This window comes from Erigeron canadensis, unplaced genomic scaffold (genome assembly GCF_010389155.1).
Source record: "Erigeron canadensis isolate Cc75 unplaced genomic scaffold, C_canadensis_v1 Conyza_canadensis_unscaffolded:28, whole genome shotgun sequence".
NCBI classification, from domain to species: Eukaryota; Viridiplantae; Streptophyta; class Magnoliopsida; order Asterales; family Asteraceae; genus Erigeron; species Erigeron canadensis.
In genome coordinates this window covers 17,493-40,078 of record NW_025215690.1, presented here as the reverse complement: position 1 = coordinate 40,078, position 22,586 = coordinate 17,493, and the positions used below count along the sequence as shown (strand labels likewise).

The 22,586-nt window shown below is 34.5% G+C and overlaps 2 protein-coding genes across 2 annotated transcripts; one reads left to right on the top strand and one right to left on the bottom strand.

Moving 5' to 3' along the window:
* The first annotated feature begins 287 nt into the window (after positions 1 to 287).
* Positions 288 to 4,178, top strand: LOC122584447 (LRR receptor-like serine/threonine-protein kinase GSO2). The gene is made up of 2 exons (XM_043756608.1): positions 288 to 2,902; positions 3,498 to 4,178. Exons 1-2 carry the CDS (start codon positions 367 to 369, stop codon positions 3,806 to 3,808), a joined length of 2,847 nt encoding a protein of 948 aa, XP_043612543.1. The 5' UTR covers positions 288 to 366; the 3' UTR covers positions 3,809 to 4,178.
* Positions 4,179 to 4,691: 513 nt separating this feature from the next.
* On the bottom strand, positions 4,692 to 10,929 carry LOC122584448 (dihydrolipoyllysine-residue acetyltransferase component 5 of pyruvate dehydrogenase complex, chloroplastic). The gene is made up of 6 exons (XM_043756609.1): positions 9,907 to 10,929; positions 9,263 to 9,454; positions 9,092 to 9,179; positions 5,792 to 5,862; positions 5,614 to 5,697; positions 4,692 to 5,007 (listed from the first exon to the last, which is right to left on the bottom strand). Exons 1-6 carry the CDS (start codon positions 10,732 to 10,734, stop codon positions 4,903 to 4,905), a joined length of 1,368 nt encoding a protein of 455 aa, XP_043612544.1. The 5' UTR covers positions 10,735 to 10,929; the 3' UTR covers positions 4,692 to 4,902.
* Between the last annotated feature and the right edge of the window lie 11,657 nt (positions 10,930 to 22,586).

Here is a 22,586-nt window from a genome sequence, read left to right as displayed (position 1 = left end):
AGTTTAAGAAAATTAATGAAAAAACTTTGAAAAATCAAATTAAGATATTTAAAAATTGAAGTCCAATAAGGATTATTAACTTAGTAAACCATGATATCGACCTGGTGTATATCGAAAGAAAATAAAGAAACAAGACTTTATTAATTGGAAGTTTGAAAGAAAGAAGTCGTTGGTTGAGTGCCATTTTCCATACGCCATTATTATGAGCACAAATATTCCCCGATTCCAAACCCCAAGTCAAGTCAACTTTGTTGATTATTATGTTAGTGTATTATTATTGTAAAAAAAATAAGAAATTCCACACAAATTAAGCTCACATATATCTTCATTCATTCCTTGTTAAGAAACTCTGACCAGAGGTTAAAAATGAGCAGCAATCTACACATACACATATCACATATGTTTCTCTTGTTGTTGATGTTGGCTAGTGTTATTGAGTATGTGTCATGTGAGTTACCATCTAGTCAAGTGACCACCATGACCCGTCTTCATGAACTTCTACAAACCAACACCACCAAATGGAATTCTACAGTTCAAAACCCGTGTTCATGGCCCGGTGTAACTTGCACTTCAAACAATTCCTCCATAACCACCCTTTCTCTATCATCTTTCTCCATCTCCAGCCGCGATTCTTGGCCTTCTCTCGTTTGTGAGATTGAAACTTTAACATCTCTCGATCTCTCCAACAATCAGTTAAACGCAATTCCACCACCTTTCCTCTCTTCATGTGGTGGTGGCTTGAAACATTTGAACTTGAGCAACAACTATCTGAATGGCCCCTTGCCTACTTTCCAGGCTGCTTCTTTACAGGTTCTAGACTTGTCACATAATAACTTGTTTGGTGATATCGATTCTCAAAGTAGTTTTGATGGTTTAATAGCACTTAAGAGTCTAAGTATTAGCCAAAACGCGTTTAATGGTTTTATTCCTAGTAAGCTAGGAGGCGATTCCATGCTGCTTGAGGAACTGCAGCTGTCCATGAACTCTTTTGAGGGTAGTCTCCCTGATCAACTATTTACAAACTATCCCAATCTGTCTTTGCTTGATCTTGGTGGCAATCAGCTCACTGGAACTATTCCGTCTAGTATAGGTGAACTCTCTAAATTGCAACTGTTAGTTCTCTCTAGCAATAACTTGTCTGGTGAAGTTCCCATGTCGATTTCTAGGATCACGACCTTAAAGCGATTTGCTGCAAACCAGAATAGTTTTACTGGTGCAATCCCACAAGGAATTACAAGGTATCTTAGTAGTTTAGACTTAAGTTATAATCAGTTAAGCGGGTCAATCCCAGCAGACCTTTTATCCCAACCCAATTTAGTGACTATTGATTTGACTTCTAATAAGTTAGAAGGTTCAATACCTTTCAACGTATCAAAAACATTAGTTAGGCTGAGGCTGGGTGATAACCAGTTAAGTGGTAGCATCCCATCGTGGTTCTTTGGGAATGATGTTCCATTGTTAACATATTTAGAGATTGATAACAACAACTTAAATGGGACAATTCCTTCAAGTTTGAGATTATGCAGGAATTTGTCACTGTTGGACTTATCACATAACCATCTGGTCGGTTTTGTTCTTTCCGAGTTGGGTGATCTTGGCAAGTTACAAGTTCTTCAACTTCAGCACAACAACTTCTCTGGAGAGATCCCAGATGAAATCAGTCGCTTACGGATTCTGGTCAAGCTAAATGTGAGTTCCAACTCACTGAATGGGTCTATCCCACCATCACTTTCAAGGTTACAGAAGCTCACTAATCTCGACCTACAAGTTAACAATCTAAGTGGCGAGCTTCCTGATTCATTCGGTGCCATGGAATCATTGTTGGAGCTTCAACTTGGGAAAAACCAACTTAGTGGTGTTATAAGGTCACTACCAACTAAGTTGCAGATAGCTCTGAATCTGAGTCATAACAGCTTTGAAGGGTCAATACCCAGTTCTCTCTCCAGATTAAATGCACTTGAAGTCTTGGATCTTTCAAACAATAAATTCTCGGGCAATTTTCCAACTTTCCTGCGTTCCATGGGCAGTTTGACACAGATACTAGTTTCCAACAATTTGCTTACAGGATCAGTTCCTCGATTTGGCTCAAATGTCATTGTTTCCATAGAGGGAAATAACTTGTCATACGAGACGCCTAACCCTTCTATACCTGCTGCAAATTCTAAAAGGTCTGTATCTGTAGGAATTATTGTGGCCTCCGCAGCAGCTGTTGTTGTGCTTATGATAGTTGTACTAATGGCCCTTATAGTCACTAGGAGAGCTCATAAGATCAATGATGAAAAAAGCCATATGGGTCAGCCGGAAGTCGTTAAAATCAATTTGTTGACGTTGAGTGTGATTCATAGAACTAATATTGACTTCACCAAGGCTATGGAGGCTGTGTGCCATCCCTCTAATATTGTTTCAAAGACAAGGTTCTCTACTTATTACAAAACTGTAATGCCATCGGGCATGAATTATTATGTTAAGAAGCTTAACTGGAGTGTATTCCAAGTTGGTACCCATGATAAGTTTGAACAAGAACTAGAAATTCTTGGGAGGTTGAGAAATTCAAGTGTTATGATTCCTCTTGCCTATACCTTAACTACAGATAGTGCATATCTATTATATGAATTCAGTGCCAAAGGAACTCTTTTTGATGTTCTACATGGAAGTTTAAAAAATGGCTTAGATTGGACTAACCGGTACAGCATAGCATTAGGAGTTGCTAATGGGCTGGCTTTTCTCCATGAGAGCCCCTCTGGTCCAATCATTCTCCTAGATCTTTCTACTAAAACTGTTATTCTAAAGTCCTTGGATGAGCCTCAGATTGGAGATATAGAGCTTTATAAAGTGATTGATCCTTCAAGAAGCACTGGCAATCCTTCTGCTGTTACTGCTTCTGTTGGTTATGTTCCTCCAGGTATGTATTTTAGTTCCATATATCCCCACGTTACCATAACCTTTGATGCATATCTGTTAGTCTACGAAAGAGTTGACCCTTCTGTAACATATTACTTATAGATGAGTTGATTTGGGTATCAAATTGGTCAAAAGAAATTTTTAAAAAAGGAACAAGATCAACCGGGTTGAAGCCGCCAAAAATCTACTTTTGTTGCATTTGAAACTTCCCTACTGGGTTTTTCTTAACCAAAGATGCAGACATTCTCATGATACTTTTATTTTGCAGCCATAGTCGGTGTGTTAATAAGTGGAAAATAATTAACATGGACAGAAAAGTTTATTATAGGTTAACCCGATATGGCCTCTCTGACCACGTCAAGAGAATTACTAGTTTTTAACTTTTAACCCATACCCATTTTGACCGATCAGTTTGACACCAACCTTTTAACTTGTGCATCTTTCCATATCTATTTGAAGGTTATTTGCAACAATGATGTTGTTATCTTGAATATTATATATAAAAAAAACAACAATTTGTTTTAACTAACAATTAGACTGTTCTGTCTTTTTCTTCAAGGTTGAACCCTAACCTACAAGTATTTTGGAATTTTCAGAGTATGCTTACACCATGAGGATGACAATGGCTGGAAATGTCTACAGTTTTGGTGTCATTTTGCTTGAACTTTTGACAGGAAAAGCAGCTGTTAGTGAAGGATCTGAATTAGCCAATTGGGTGTCTAGCAAGACACAACAGCAAGCTAACTTTGACCGAATGCTTGACTCCACCATGAGTAGGACTTCGCAAGCCGTTACAGACCAGATGTTGTCGGTCCTAAAAGTTGCTTTAGCCTGTATCAATGTCTCCCCTGAAGAAAGACCAAAAATGAGGAGTGTGTTACGTATGCTCCTTAATGCAAGAATCTAAGACAATGCATATTATGGTAATATAATAGTCTTCGTAAGCATAATTTCAAAGGGAATGATAACATTCTTTAGCAATATCCAATATATACGGGTCTTTATGACAATAGATGTGTTATTCAGGTTTATGTCAACTATACTGCGTGTGTTATCATATTGCTACCTGTAATGGAGCTTGTAAATAATATGTTACTTGTGAGCAAAAATACTCGCTGGTCTGTCTCTACTGGTAGACTGGTAATGGCCATATATTAAACACAATAAGTGCCAGCTTAATTTCTTGTCTCTCGGGTCATTCTTGATGTAATGAATGCTTTCACATATTCTCTTTTAATATAGTTCGCACTTGATTTTGATCGAGCTAAGCTCATCTATGGCATTGCTTAACATTGGTAAACTTTTACTAACAAAGAGATACAAGTAGGCAAAACACATAATACAAGGCAATTATGCTGTTTGGTCGATTGATTTAAACCTATATCTATGCAACCATGTCCACTGCAGATATATACATGAAACACATGGAGAGGGGATGAATAAACTTGTAGTATTGTCAGTTTTCGAATTTACGAAAATCACTATTCCTCGATGTGGTACAGTGGCTCACTTTCAACCCTATAAACAGTGGAACCTCAAAAAAAAGGATTCAGTTATAAACCAGAAGAATAGCTACTTACTGTTGGACTGTCGAAAGATAAAAGGATTTTTTAACTCGCACTTTCCAGTGCCAACCTTTTATCTCCCTTAGAATTGCATATATTTTAAATGGGAGCAAGACGATGAACATGGGCACCTTTTCAAAAAGAACCATCATATCCAAGAACCTCATTTGACTTGCTATTAACAGAATATCTACCAAAGCGTGAAAATAACAATGGAGCAACAAATACGAGAAAATGGAAGTTTCATTGAAGGCATGATTATAACAATAAATTTATTCTGAAATTTCACAAGACTTTTGGGACTCTTCAAAAATACACTGACGTTGTGTTCCAAGGGAAATTTGAAACTCATGTGAAGGTTAACATGGCAAATGGATCGAAAGCAGGACCCCATGGTATACACTACAAGAAAAGCTTTCTAATAGTCTGGGTTCAACTAGAATGTCAGGTCTTTAGGATCCTCGATGATCTTTGCCAGAGTCTGCAAAAACTGAGCAAGATCCGCTCCATATATTACACGGTGATCAGCTGTAACATTTACCTGAAATATTATTGAAAAACCACGGTAAATAATTTGTTCCCAAGACATACACACATATACATCAATCATCATATGCAATCCCGAACACCCTGAGAGTGTCCGTTACTGGAAGAGTGGTGGCGTTACGAGCCTTTCGCGCCAAGACCTTCGACGACAAGGGTTGCGGGACGGGTGCAAAGACCACCGGGAAGGCTCCGTGCAAGGGGCTCGTGGAGAGCAAAGGCGTATTCTTTTTTAATTATTTTCTGTTTCTGAGTTATATCATATTGTGTCTGTGTGTGTGTGTGTGTGTTTTGTATATATTTGTCTGTGTGTGCGTGTTTTTAGTGTGCGGGTGTTTTGTGATTTTCTCCATCATTGAAGATCATGTTGGTAAGTTTTATTCTAATTATTTTCTTTTAGAATTTATTTTCATTTTCAATCCTAAAGATTTAAAATGTTATCAATTATTTTATAAATTTTAAAATTTAATTTACTATTTTTAGTTTTAGTAACATATTTTTATATCAACTTTTATTTATAAAAAGTGCTTATTTACTCTAATATTAATAATGACGTGAAGCATGAAGGTTGCAAGAAAAGGTGTTCAGCCTGAAGAGTTTATACCTGCATCTGACTCCTCATGCCGATCCGGCTATCCTTCGTGGCAACAACAGTGGGCTCAGACGCCCCAACAGCCATGATTGCACCCTGCACATACATCATCACACAAACTAATTAAATCATCTCACCAGCAACAAAAACTCATAAAATATCACCCAAAAAAGGGTGAATTTTCACTCACAGTTCCTGGTGGCAAGATAGCATCAAATCGATCAACTCCAAACATTCCAAGGTTGGAAAGAGTAAATGTACCTACACAAAATTCAACATCCTTAGTAACCAACTTCTGTAAAACTTAATGAAACCATGTAGAAAGAATATCAAGAAAAAAAGAGATTCATTTTACAAATTCTATAAGTCCCATAAAATGGTGTGTTGCTGGTTTTAGAAATATATAAACATGATATTTCTAAGTAACCATGTTAAAATGCTGCAGAAATGTAGCTCTAATTTCCTTACAGATTTCACATTGTAGAATCTACCCTGACCTATCTATAGATTTCCTTAGAGATTTCTAAGTAACCATGTTAAAATGCTGCAGAACTATGGCTCTAATTTCCTTATAGATTTCACATTGTGGAATCTACCCTGACCATAGGGGTGCGGATGTCTCATGGTGGCCAAAACGACTGAGAAAACATGTCAAAATGCAATGGGTCAGAATGTTCTATGTCAAAAGACGTGAAGTTGTATAGCATGTGCACATTGGTTGGATTGACCTGCCAACACTTCCCTGTCCATTTTCTCTACTTCATAAAATAAGACATTATATATAAGTACAAGAAATATTATCAAAACAGTGATCCGCATTTTCAAATGGACCAATTTAATAGGTTTTTTCAACAATTCATGTTGGCCCCTTCATATCATTTTGGGTTCGAATCAAACATCACTAGTGAACAAAACTCGAGAAACACAAACGCACACTTAGTATATAAATGAATTCTGTTAGTTTTTATGACACTTTGACATCGACATATACTACACGAAACGAAGCAATGTGACTCTTCCCAAAAGTCACACCCTTTCAACAATCTATGTCGTTAATGGTCAAATAACGGTTATAACGGTCGACCACCGGTATTTGATATAAAGGTTATAGCGGTGGTATAACGGTTATCATATTATTACGCTATATATATAAAAAAATTCCAAAATAATTGATACTTTATACTAATATTAAACTTAAAAGTCAAGCTTAAAATTATTTGAAACATGATAGATGAAATTCAAATCATTAGATCGATCGATTGATTGAAAAATTAGGGTTGGGACTTGTTTTTCTTTTTTACCTTCTGTTAAAATATTAGATGGATCGCTGGGCTTTTATTTAGTTAGTATGGACTATTAATAAAAAGGTATTTATTAGTTTTGGGCCGAAAAAAAGGGAAAAGAAAAAAACCAGTAATAACACTGTTATAACTTATAACCGAAATTTTAAAAGCTAAATATCGGCAAAATAACAGTAAATACCACCATTAATAACGTGACCGTAATTGTGGGGAAGGACCGATAACCGTTTTACTACCGTTATTAACAACATAGTCAACAATAACTACCTACAAGCAAAATTAACTACCATTCGGTAATTAACTTTAATCTTGACATACTACGACCCTAAACTTATAAACTTTACATACTTGACTCTAAATACACAGATAAATAATTACACAACGAACCCTAAACATAATAAATTAACATCCAACACTTTAGATTCAGTAGACAACTTTCAACTGCACAACAGATATCCTTATCAGCCAAAAAATATATTATCTACTCGTCCAATTCTTGGCAAAACATAACCAAACTAACTTGTTTTGATATATATGGTTGAAAGTGGCAGCACCTAATCAATAACATGTACAAGGGGAGAGGAAAGCAACCATGCATTAGAGAAAGCCAAATTGTTATGGCCTCTTACTATTTTTAGCTTCCATAATCTGGATAAAGTTTCATATGCTGCATCTATATATTTCTTTATCCTTATATACCCATACTGGAATGATACAAGTTACCACATGATGTATATTAGTAATTCAGTATATATGATTCGATAGAAACGAAGAACACATTCTAGCCAAGTGATATATGCAACATAAAAAGCACATTTTAAGACCAGGACTATAATGTATATGCCCCAACTAAACTATATATCAATCCACAACCAAACAAAACCTTTGCAATTGAAAAACAAAACGAGTGCATCCCATACGCTTAACGTCATATGAAAGACTACAAGTGGTAGGTGATAGCGTATAGCATTTGAGAATTAACAGAACTTCAAATCCAATCTCAAATTGAGTCAAAGTTGTTAACTATGTCCTGTACCAACAAATTTGTGTACTTTGAACAGTAATTCAGATTCATAATATCCAAAAAAGTTCAACCTAATAATATAATGCCCAGATTCTGGATATTGTCAAAAAAGTGAAAACTAATATTATTCTATGCTGATATTAGCAATCATGACAAATGACTATCAATGTCTGGAGAAATAAGATAGCAATTACACTACATGTTTGATATGCATTAATTGTAAAATCCTGTTAAACACATTACAAACATGAGATACTATGATAGCATAGATAAAAAGCACATTTGTTCCGGAAAATACTAGTTGAGAATGTATTAATGAAAGAGCTACAAGAGTTTGTATGTTGTAAGATAATTATCCTACTATGTGTGTGTATCTTTTACCACACTCCCTAGTTACTATCAAAACTCAAGTATAAGATATCTGAACCAGTTTGAAAGATACTCTGGTCATTTGAGTTAACACTAAAGTCGAGACACATGATTTTCATATGAGAAATGATATTTCTTAATACATTTTGAGCATGCAAACCAAAATAAACAAATAAGATGAGGTGAAAGAAATGAGTGTTGACACATGTCGTCATTTGTATGTTCATGAGGATGAAGTAAGCTAAAATGTATTAGGATATAGCAATTCTCTTTATCATATCCTTATTAAGATATCCAACATTCAGTTTCGAGTTGTATGAGCTCTATTTTTGATACATACACTTATGAGCACAACCTTATTCCTAGAGGTGGAAGTGTTAACCCATTTATAAGTTTGGGTAATACTATATTTCTAATGGGTCAAATGGGTTAAAGGATCACTGGGTAAGTTGACAGTCATTTGAAGTGTGTTCAAATTCATTCCCACTTCCTAAGTGGTAGGGACAGGAGATACCCACAAACAACTGTTATACAGATCAACCTGTTTTCTAAGACTACAAAAATAATATTATTGCAATAAGCAACAAAACACTAGCACGGATATTAATCCGTTTGACCCATTTGACTCACTCCAATTAAATTGACATATTTTATTGAACTTGCATTGTATGAGGGGTCACACCCCTAGATCAACCAAATTATAAGTAAACAGGATGATATTGCAACCTTTAGCATCAAGTGGTTATAAAATATAAACTTACGGCGAAATTGACAGGAAAAAAATAAAATAAAATACCTGTGTTGTATTCCTGGGGTTGCAACTGTTTTGCCCGGGCCTTGTCAACTAACTCTTTCCACTTTCTTGACAATGAATAAATGTCAACCTAAAACAATTACATATAAAAATCTCAGTATAAAAAGATGCCTCGGATCACATATACCCATCAAGTAAACTACAGAAGTTTACCTTATCTGCGTTTTGAAGGACAGGAGTTATCAACCCACCATCTATTGCAACAGCAACAGCAATGTTGATATTGCTGTTGTATGTAAAGCTCTTTCCGTCTCTACAGCTTGAATTCACAACAGGGTGTTTAGCCAATGCAAGTGCTGTGGCCTTGGCTAACAATGCAGTCATTGTCACTCCCTTGGGCTTAATCTAAGACATTTACAAACATAGATATAGTGATGTTAAAACACATAAAATCGTGAAAAACATGAAGAAAACAATCCGGGGAAGAAAAGCTTGTCTGTAATTGATTTGTTTTAGTGTTTGAATAAGCTAGCTTTGCTTATTACAAGTTTCAAAAAATCACCCCAGACAATGATGTTAACTGCGACAAGCTTGATTATGAATAAGGTACAATAAAACTTCGTTTAGCCTGTACTGAACCTGTCTGTCTTATCTAAGGAATAGAACATCCGAACATCCCTAAAGTGTAGTGTTTTCCTAGAGAATAAAACTAGTGATACTCACTCCACAAACAACAACTAACATTATCATATGTATGTATTTCAAAACATTGAAAGGGCCGGGGCATTAAAATCAAACATCAAATGGAAACCATAATAATAGGACAAAGTAAGGGGAAAAGTTGGAAAAGGAAAAACCTTTTTGTAAAGAGCATCAAGGGCATCAGTAGTAATAGTATAACCAACTCTAAAAGTAGGCACTCCAAGACTTTGAACCATGTTCTTACTAACAGCGCCTTGCATTGTAGTAAAGGCAACAACCGAATCGCTCTCAACTCGTGTGGTCTCGGTCTTAGCAGCAGGAGGAACAAGTGCAGCGGCAACAAGAGCAGCCTCAACATCTTTAGCCACAATCCTTCCCAATGGTCCACTTCCCACAACTCCACTCAAATCCACATTCAATTCCTTTGCAAGCTTTTTCGCATAAGGAGACGCCACTATCCTCTTCCCTCCATCGGAAGCCGGGTGTGTGGAAGCCACCGGAGCAGCCACAGCCACAGCCACAGCAGGCGCCTTCGATTCCACAGCAGCAGGCGGTGAGGCGGTTTCCGCCACAGAAGACGAAGACGATGATGATGATGATTGTTGTTTTGCTTTGGATACCGCTTGGGAGATTTCGTCTTCCGTTTCTGCCAGTAAGGCAATGGCAGAACCGACAGGTGCGACACCGCCTTCCTCCACCATGATAGCGGCCAAGTATCCGTCATAAAACGTCTCCACATCCATGTCGGCTTTATCGGATTCAACAACAACTACAGACTCTCCTTTATTCAGCTTTTCTCCTTCGGATTTGATCCATGAAACGATCTTTCCTTCCGTCATTGTTGAGCTTAATGCCGGCATGAATATTTCTCGGATCTTTGCTTGAATTTTACTACATTTTCGGGTGGTCAATTGTGATTGGCGGTGAATGCTGCTGCTGCTGATTGAAGGAGTGAAGGAGGAATTAAGGAGTTGAGCCATCATTTAGAAACAGGAATAATTAAGGATCAAACCCAAATGAATGTACAACAATGAAATGAAAAGCGCCTTGGTTTTTATTTATGTGTCAAACTTCAGTTCCTCGAATATATCGAAGGAGAAAGAGGGCGGAGGTCTCAACCACCTTACCGGTGTTTATATTCTTCTTTTGTTTATCGTTTTTGTTACATTAGGAAAGTACTCGTGTCTAATACACAATTTGGGGTTTATTTCTATGTACCTCCTGAGTTTGAAATGTTTTTTTTTAAAGGATATTTATTTCGAAAGTAATTCAAACTTGTCCTAAATATCTTTAATGGGTTCGAACAAAAAAGTTTTTTATCGTAGAGAACAAAACCGTCAAAAATACCTACAAAAGATCCATGTTTAGGTAACCGGTTAATTTTGATTTTGAAAAATGATTAATTAACCTAAAATTATTAGTGTAACAAACCTCATTTTCCAATTAGGACTATTTACTTATACTTGTCTAGGTATCGATCCCGAGAGGTTCGTTAGGGAAATTGACCTTCTAGACATTTAGGCATGTTGCCAATTGCCCTCTAGTACGGTGAAATGCCTTAGAAATGCCATAAACAATAACTAGAATCATCCGAGATAATCTCAAGCAATAAACTAGTTTTAAATGAACTTCATAAAATACCTTTGAACAAAATTTTTATTGTTAATCAATTAAGTTATATAAACAATAAAGTAAGACTCACAAGTTGAGATAACAATCAAAATTCCTATAAGTCGTCCAACAAATTAAACACCAAACCAAATCAAGTAAATATAATCTTGGTGAATAAAATTTCCAACTAAAAATATAATTGGAAGTTATATGTGCCTAAAAGCGTCGAAACCTTAATGAGTAAATATATATATGCTTAAAAATAAATACAAGTTTATAACTAATGGCTTATGTAACCAACTAAAAATACAAGAATATTTCCATGCATACATATATACATGACATATACATACACTTATATATTTTTAACCAAAACAACTAATTACCTACATTTAATTAACATAACACTTACAAAACAAATACCCACTTAACCTATACTTACACTACAATATATACACTAATTTTTATACAAAAAAAAAAAGAAAAAACCCTTCCCTCTCCCCCTATTTGGCCGTCCCCCATACATCCACACACATACATCTCCCTTTCAAATTTTGCATGTCTTTTTAGTCTTGGAACTCACCACAAACACATACTAAACACCACTTTACACACACAAGTCATTTACTCTCTCAAAACAACTTTCTCCTCTCTTTTTCTCTCTTATTTTCAGCAGGAAAAAGGGCAAGAAAAGCAAGAAAAATCAACATAAACACATACTAATAATAAGGGTTTAAGATAGATTAAGTAAGGGTTATTGTAAGCATAGTTTAAGGGTTGTATTAAGGTGTGAATAAGGGTTGTTGGAGGCTTTAAGGGGTCACGAAAATCTGCCTATTACCATCTTCAAAAAGTGATTCTTCAAGGGTATAATCTTCCCTCCTTTCACTAGATTAAATCTTGTTTAGGTTTATGCTTAAAGGTGTTATCAAAAACTCATGTTTTCTTTATGAATCTTCAAGTTTTCTTTTGAATATACACTTGATGAGGGCAAGTTGATAGAATCTTTTCTTTCATGCTATTGCATGTCAAGATCTAAAGAAAAGATTCAAGGATTCAACAAGTTTAAGACCCAAAAGTGTTGTTATAGATTAAATAACTTTTAAAGTGATTTTTCCTTTGAAATATGGTCATATTTTTATATATTTTGATGAATATATTTCTGGAGTGTTTCATAAAAAAATATGTTTTTAAGTTGTTGAATTAAATATGGAAAAAGATTTGTTGTTAATATGATGAGATGATTACATGCATGCTTAGATTTGCACTAGTTTAAGTTGTTTTGATTTGAGATTTGAGATGGGTCTTTAATTGATGATTTCATATATATTTTGATGTTAAAATACATGTTAATAATCTGGGATTTATGAAGTTAGTACAAGAAATAAGGATTTTATAAGAATTCAAGACAAAACCATGCATAAAAACCACTAACCGAAATCACAAGAACACAAATATAAATTCATCACTTTCATCACATGATTTGTCCATAAAATATGAAATAAAATCTAGTGAAAACACTAATGAAAGATGAAGAGATGAATTAGGATGAACAAAATGTATTGGGTTTGCCAAAATAAGTATTGGGTAAAGCCATAAAGTAAAGGCATGCATTGGGCAAACAAAGCAAGCAGACAGAATTGATCTTCTGTCTTTAAACGGGAAAACTGGGCATGTGAGGACATTTTCAAGAAAGACTATCAAAATAAAAGTTGTAGACAAATGAGTTAAGATTAACCTCCAACTGGAATTACTCAAACATATTGAACCAAACGAAAGATATGATTTTTCTACTGAAACTGGTCAAAACTGTAATTTTGTATGAATATTTTATAAACTTTAACAATTTTTATCTCCTAACCCATAAAGATCCAGGAAGTCATACTTGGTGGAAAGTAATTTCAATGTGTTTTGAACTTAAAATAAAATCATGGGATTTTTCTAATAATCAGAACATCAAGAACTTTTATAAAACTTCTGATGTCGCAAGCAGTGCCCATTCGGGACAGTTTGTGTTTGGATAATTTTTACGGACACCAAACATCATCTAAAAATTCACCAAAAATTCACAAAAATACTAGATACGTATAAGTCACTGTGTAAAAATCATGAAGGTCCAAATAATTCGGCTTGACCCAAATTGGTAGCCAACATTTCATAAAAATCTGAATTAAAAACAGAAAATTTGAAAGGAAACTAACCATTTGTATAATGGGCTAAAAGATGCACTAGAGACCATAATGGGCTAACCCGGCCCAAATACCAAACCCATAGAACCATAAATCAGTAGGCCACTTGGCCCAACAAACCATAAAATCCAATAACCAATATAACCCATTAAGCACATAACCCAAATAAGGTTAAGCCCAATAACTAAATTAAGCCCAAGTCACTTAAGAAGTCATCACATTTTGGCCCAATTGATAATGGCCCATAACACTTAAACGAATTTCATGAGATAAGTGTAATCAATATAAAACAAAGATAATTAAGTGAGATTGATATAAATAATTATGTTAACCAAGCTATATATTGATATCACAAATGTTAACTCGCGCTAAAATCGGTTACACAACAAATGATGAATAAGGATAACATAACTTAATAAGATATTTCTACATGATGACCTAAGATGCCAAGTGAAACCACAGATGAAGCCAAATTACCGAAAATCTAACAACTTATAACTACGCATGTCATTAAAGTAACCTTTTTCACCATCAATCGCTACAACCAAAACAATGCAAATGTGGGCAATATACTTGGATTCCACAATTGATAGCAATATAATGAAAGTGGCATTTCTAAGTGATGGCTTAAAATAGGAACTTATGTATATTAGTCCCATCGTAGGGATAGTCTTGGCTTGAAATATGATGGAGGAACATAATGGATATATGGTCAAGGAAGCTATAGATGGGAAGTACCCATTTTGGATAGATGAGTATAATATGCGGCATATCAAGGTGAGTCATAGCCCCCTTTCAAACTCTTTTACGTGTTTTACTTTCGGGGTGAAAAGCATGATAAATGAAACTACTTTCTATATATGCAATGTTTCTTGAAAGAGAGTTTGTTAAAATGAAATGATTCTTGATATATGAGCATGAAATGATAATAAAGGATTTATGTGATGAGCTTGAGTTCTGTCAAACCGCGGCGTTCGGTACACTACTATTTACTCCGAAAGTGGAGGCCTGTAGTTAGTTAGTTGCGCAACTAGGTTTCGTCCGCCCACCCAAAGCGTACCATTGGAAGGTTGGTTGCCTTCGTGACAACCTCCACTTCTAGTCTGGCCCCCGGGTGTTCTAACTACCTTAAGATAATCGGGCGTCTCCATGGCACGACCCATTATCATTATTGACATTATTATTACGGCACTTGATTGACAGCTTGTGCTATGAATTGAATTATTGGATTGTAATCGGACTTGAATAAAATGGTAGTAGTAGTGGCTCAAGCATTTACTCATCAAAATTATGTAAATTATGCCTTTGTGGCTAAATGAAATTTGACATTGAATTATGCCTTGTGGTTAAGTGAAATTGATATTAATATTGTTGATAATTGGGAATTGTTTGAACATACGGATTGGGTATCGTCCCTCATATGATATCTTGAAAGACGTTGAAATTGGTGATATTGAAATGATTTTGGTAACCGAATGATTTTGGTATGATATATGAGTAATCGATTTATATACTTTTTCTCTCATGGTGATCTGATAAACGAGAACCTGACATTTTACTATGGATTTTTCCAAAGTCTTGATATGACATTATGGTATACGGAAACTTGATAACATGATGTGAAAATTTTGTCGATCATATGGTTTGGATATTTCGAAATGTAATAGTAATCAGTTTTTCTAAGTATTAAAATGGTGATGTACCAAGATTTATATAAAAACCTATGCACTCATCAACTACGTTTTCGTAGTTGACACTTCTTCTTCATGCTTTTCAGGAATTAGCATAAGCTTGAGGATTTATATGCATCATGATTATTTGCATTGCACTTTGGAGTCAAAGATCAAACCTTGTGATAGGCAATGGAATCCGCCTTGATCATTGTAGTATACTACTTCATGTGCTTGTTATTTGTTTTGTGAACTTAATATTCAAGTACGGTGGACGCATTTGTATTTGGAAGTTGGTTCACATGCCTTTGTGAATTCGTAAATTCTTTTATCAAATAAAACTATGGTGAATGTTATTTATAATCCTTTGTTCAGAATACTCGACTTTCTGTACATCTCATTATTCCGCCTTAGTTGGGGTGTTACAATTAGCCTAATTATCAACCTAAAAACCTAAAAACTTGAGCCTAACACTTGATTTCCTATATTTATTATATAATTAATGCTTAAACGTTTAATTTTATGACTTATTTGCCTTTCGGAAATTATATAGTACAAAAAGTCTTTCTTTTCAAACAAACTTGCATTTAATATATATATTAAATACAAATTAAATAAATATTATTTGTTTCCTGAATAAATATTATTGGTCTATCTTTATTATATATTATTTTAAATACAAAGTAATTTAAATAAATAGAAAATAGAATATCATTCGACTGTACATGGATGCGAATAAAAGATAGGTTGATTTAATTTAAAATACTATATAGATATGTTACTAACGAAAGGACGGCTTTATTCAATTCATATCCATTGAATAACTCCAAAAAATTATACGTACAACCATCCATATAACAAATTACAACACCACCATTTAAATGAATACAAACACTAATATCGTGCCTAAAACAAAAAAGCCATGTAATTTAAGTCACAAAATGACTATAACCAACTATGAATCTCCACAATCAATGTTTGAAACTTTTTGTTTGATGGATCTTGGCTGCATCATTTACAAAAGCAACACATGACATATTTTATAATAAAGTTTATCATCCTAACTAAATAATTAAAGTGGTAAGATAATCTTCTATCTATAGTATAACAACATATTCAATAAAATATTAGAATGACAAAAAGAATGGAATCGGTTTAATGACAAATATAATAGAATTATACATTACATACTTTAATTTTGCAGCCAAAAAACACAGAGCGATGACTGCGTGATAAAAGGGATGAATCGCCAGATACAAGATGAGGTAATAATTTTCATTGAATGTGAAAGTGATTGGAAGAAAAGAAAAGTATTTGTTTTAGTAATTAATAAGGGTAAAACATAAATTAAAATAAAAACCTTTGAATGGTGACAAATGTTTGGTCCATATGTTTAGGTTGATAATTAGGCTAATAATTTTAGGTTAATTAATCATTTCTCTTTAACTTTTAAATCATTTTTCTTTTCATTAATGCCTATGTGGATATTAAATGTCATTTAATCATATTCCATGTCATTTAACTATATTTAATCATTTTTCATCTAATTTAATCATATTTATTTATTTATCATCATTTCTCAAACAAAGTAAACCAAAGCCTGTGTATTACAAGTATTTCCAATTCCATATTTCACTACAATAGACACATACATATCCAAAGATCTTCCAGTCATTCTTATGCATCTAATCCATCTCCATTCTTATACAAATGAATCTCCTCCAGCCAACCACCACCGGACATTACCTCCGTAACCAGACATCAACTCTATCGTTAACAACCACAATTGTCAAATCCGGTCACCATCGTTCCCTTACCCCGATCTAACTCCTAAACAACCCCCACTCCGATCCCACTTCCCCATAATTCGAGGGTTGTTGGAAGACCCTAAATATATATGTATATTTTGAAATTCAGTGGTTGTGGATGTCGGTGTTTATTCTTTGTTAGCTTCACCTAAATCTCCGATTCATTTTATTATGTATGTTTACCCTAGATCGTTGGTAAAATAAAAAAAGTCGTCGGAGACTTTGTGGCCAAATCCTCTTGGTTGGAATTGGTGGCCGGGTGTTTAACAAATAACATGTCTCTCGAATTAGACATAAGTTCAGATGGGGGGTTGGGGTTGGGGTTGGGGTGAATTGGAGTAGGTATTTGTAGCGTTTTGAGGTGTATTTTGTTCATCCGTCAAGGTGGGTGGTGGTCTGTTAGTGGAGGTGGCCGGAGTCAGAAAAGGGAAGAGAGAAATGACTGTCTGTAGGTAATTTTCTATACATATATATGTGTGTATATTACTAAATTAAATAAATAGGGGTTAAGTGGGGTCCAAAGTGTACACATGGCTGCTAGGTAAGCAATGATCGGCTCCTTATCATGCAACAGCCGGTCCAAACCCTTTTATAGGTGTTTTTGCCGAATTTTTACCCCACAATAAAGAACTATTTTGTTCGGACCCCAAAAATGGTATTTAGTACAAGTTAGAAGACTTTCTAATCAAATAGCTGTAACACCCCAACTAAGGCGGAATGATAAGATGTACAGAAAGTCGAGTATTCAAAACAAGGATTATAAATAACATTCACCATAGCTTTATTTGATAAAAAGAAATTACAAATGTACAAGCATGTGAACCAATTTCCAAGTACAAATGCGTCCACCATACATGGATTTAAGTTCACGAAACAAATATCAAGCACATGAATAGTATACTACAATGATCAAGGCGGATTCCATTGCCCATCACAAGGTTTGATATTCGACTCCAAAGTGCAATGCAAACAATCATGATGCAAATAATTCCTCAAAGCTTATGCTAATTCCTGAAAAGCATGAAGAAAAAGTGTCAACTACGAAAACGTTTTTCGTAGTTAGTGAGTGCATAGGTTTTTAAGTAAATCTCGATGCCTAACCATTTTAAACACTTAGAAAACATGCTATTAGATATTAACATACCCAAACCATATGTCCGGCAGAATTCTCATCTCCAAATATCAAGTTTTCCAAATACCATAATGTCATTCCAAAACTTGGAAAAATCCATGGTAACTTACAAAATTCTCATTTGTCAAATCATCACGAGAGAAAAAGTATATATATCGATTAATCATATATCATACCAAAATCATTCGGTTATCAATATTTCAATATCACCAATTTCAACAACTTGCAAAATTCCATATAGGGTCCAGTACCCAAACCGTATGTTCAAAACATAATATCCATCCATGAATAACATAAATTTCCCATTTAGCCAAAGGCATATTTCGATGAGTAAATGCTTGAGCCACTACTAAGACCCTTTCACGTCGCAAACCAACATAATATATCCCATCGATATAACCATAAAGCACATGCTGTCAATCATGTGTGTTAACCTTAATTGGGTCGTGCCATGGAGACGACCGTTTAAAATATAAAGTAGACTAGAGCACCCCTAGGTCAACAGCCGTTGAGGGCGGCCATAGAGGCGGCCAATCAACCTGCCACCATCTTCGTGAGTGAGGGGACGAATCCTAGTTGCGCAACTCTCTAACTACAGGCCTCAATGAGTTAATATTAGTGTAGCGGGGACTAGACTTTGAAAGTACTCAAGCTCATCATATAACAAATATCACATTGAACATACACCATAAATTCCATATCATACGCATCCTTTCAAAGTATTATTTCATAAAAGAAAACAATTTTATTTATCATGCTTTTCACCCCGAAAGTAAAAACACGTAAAAGAGATTGAAAGGGGGCTATGACTCACCTTGATATGCAGAGCATTATATATACTTATCCAAAATGGGTACTTCCCATCTATTGCTTCCTTGATCATATATTCCATCATGGTCATCATCCACATTTCAAAGCCAAGACTAATATACATAAGTTCCTATCTTAAGCCGTTACTTAGAAATGCCACTTTTATTAAGTTGTCACCAATTATGGAATCCAAGTGTATTGCTAATATTCACATCTTTTTAATCATAGAGATTGATGGTGTAAAAGGTCACTTCCAGTATACATGTAGTAAGTTGTTAGAATTTCGCTAACTTGTCTTCATTTGTGGTTTCGTTTGGCATCTTAGGTTATCATATACTAATGTCATATTAAGTTATATTAACCTTATTCATCATTTGATGTGTAACCGATTTTAGGATGAATTAGCATTTGTGATATCAATTTATAGATTGGTTAACGTAATTACTTATGTTCATTCCGCTTAGTTATATTTCGCATTACAATGTTTATGCTTATCCTTTAACTCTCATTTTTCTCGATATGCCGTATGATTACTTGGGTTTATGAAATTCATTTAAGTGTTATGGCCCATTACCAATTGGGCCTAAGTGTTATGGGCTTTTAAGTAACTTGGGCTTAATTTAATTATTGGGCTTAACCTTATTTGGGTTATGTGCTTAATGGATTATATTGGTTATTGGGCTATGTATGTTATTGCGCCAGGTGGGCCTACTGATTTATGGCTCAATGGGTTCATTATTTGGGCCGGGCTAGCCTATTAACTCCTTAGTGCATCTTTTAGCCCATTACACAAATGATTAGTTTTCTTTCAAATTTCCTGTTTTTATCCACCAAATTTATGAAATGCTGGCCACAAATTTGGGCTTAAGGCCAATTATTTGGACCCTCCTGCTTTTTATACAACATTCTGTATGTGTCCACTTATTTTGTAATTTTTGGCTTAATTTATAAAGAATGTTTACTACCCCTAAATATTTTTATAAGTGAAAGTGGTCAAAACAATCACTGTTTTGCATACCCGAATGTTTTATAAAAGTTCTTTGGGTAATTCTTTTAATAAAAATTCCATGATTTTATTTTAAGTTCAAGACACATTATAGTTACTTTCCACCAAGTATGACCTCCTGGAATCTTATGGGTTAGGAGATAAAAATTGTTAAAGTTGATAAATTATTCAGACAAAAGTGGAGTTTTGATCAGTTTCAGTAGAAGAATCATATCTTTAGTTTGGTTCAGTATTTTTGACTAATTCCAGTTGGATGTTAAACTTAACTCGTTTATTTACAACTTTTATTTTGAAAGTTTTTCTTGAGACCTCACATGTTCAGTTCACCCGATTTAAGATAGAAAATTATTTCTGTCAGAATGTTCTTGATTATATCAACTCACCAATGGTGTTGGTTGCTTCTTTTAGCCTCTAAATTACCACTAACAATATTATCACTTTATTTTGTATCTCTTAACATCAATTATTTTAAAACAAATTTCAAGATCATTCATCATCATTTTCAACTGAACTTATACAAAACATAATTGATTAACATGATTCATGCCAAAACATCTCTTGATCATCCTAAAAACAACATGCATGTAAAGATCTTGTATTTTCTTAACATAAAATGCATTATTTACTTGTAAAACACATATTTACTGATAATCAAACTCAAAAGCATTAATGGATCATTGAAATGTTGGAATAATTATGATTCGTATTGTAAATATAATGAAAACATGATAACAATAATGTGTACCTGACGATCTAGAAGACCTTGTAAAAGCAATAATGTTTGCCATTAATGTCGGGTTCCCAAAACAAGATAATTGTTTAATGATGGGATTAAGGATATGGGAGAGAAAGTGCACACGCAAGAATAAGATTAAGATTAGACCTAAAATGGTTGGAAATGGCTCTCTATTTATAGAGATTATAGAGAGAGCATTTACATTTTAGACCCTAGTGTTTAGCATGTGCAATATAAGTCCCCGTAGTTTCAATCACTTAATGGGAAACCCTATAGTATGTCTTTAAGAGTAAATATGCCCATCGTATATTTACTAGACATAGTATTCAATAAGTCCGGCCGAGATAATACTCATTTTGTTTTAAACTGAAATCATAGTCGATAAGTACAGTTGTAGAGAAGAACATCAACTCAAGATCCCCACTAGTCAAACTATGACTCAAATTTAAAACTAATAAGCATTGATCAATTGACTAAGACAAATTTTGTTAAATAATGTCTATACACTGTTATGAGCTCAAAGTGTAACTAATAGACAAACAAAAACTGAATATGGAGGAAAATTTTTGTTAAGATAATAATAATGACCAATAAGTACAACATGCTATTATAATAGGTCCTTTAATAAGCCTCATCTTCAACACGTGTCCTACGAAGATTTTAGGAGGAAGACCTTCGGTCGTTGGATCCAGTAGCATATTATGTGTACTTATGTACTCAATACAAAGAACATTTTCCTCATTCCGTTAATGTAAAACAGAAACTTTGTATCGAGATACATCTCAGCACCAGTTGAACTGTTACTGTTCAAAGAATTACGGTAGTTGAGTTATCACAGTAAAGCTTCAATGGTCTAATAATTAAGTTGACGATTTTCGAGTCCACTGACTAGGTTCGTTAACAACATCTTATGACATGAAATTATGATCGTTCAGACATCATGGTAGACGTTACAGTCAGTTTCTACTTATGACTCTGTCAAAAGATAGGGGTGTCAGCTAATCATAAATATATATATATATCAAGAAATAGATTTCTTATTGGAATTAGAACATCCTACTACTTCTAAGATGTCACCTCTTCTTCTATAAGTTAATGTGTAGTCTTTGGTCCTTAGCAGATATTGTAGAACCTTTTAACTGTTATCCACTATGCTGATTCGGGATTAGATAGTTAACTCCCAAGCATATCGGTGATATAAGCGATATCTGGATGAATACGACCTGAGTGTACATAATGCTCTTAACTACTTATAAGTAAGGTATCATCCTCATTTGCTCCCTTTTAATCTCAGTATTTGGACTTCTTAAACAATTACATACGTCTCCTTTTACTACTAGATCTATAGTGGGCGTGTAGTGTTGCATGTTATAGCGTTCTAAGATGTGTTCAATATAAGCCTTTTGAGAAAGACTCTGAACATCATTACGCCTATCTCGATGTATTTTGATACCTATGACATAAGAGGTATCACCGAGATCTTCAATGTCGACATTATGCGAAAGTATACGCTTCGAGTCATGCAACATATCCAAGTTGTTACTTGCAAGTAGAATATCATCTACGTACAAAACATGGATTATAAGTTTACTCCCACTGATCTTGAGATAGGTGCATTGATCCACTTGATTATGACTTCATCAAACTTAAGCTACCAATTTTAGTGATGCTTGCTTCAACCCATATATGGACTTATTCAACTTGTAGACCATATGCTTTTTACCATCTGGAATAAATTCATCTGGTTGCCACATGTATGCGTCTTATTGCAAGTTGCCATTCAGGAAAGTGGTCTTGACATCCATCTGATGTAACTCTAAATCATACTGAGCTACGAATGTCATGAAGATCTTTAAGGAATCTTTATGAGATT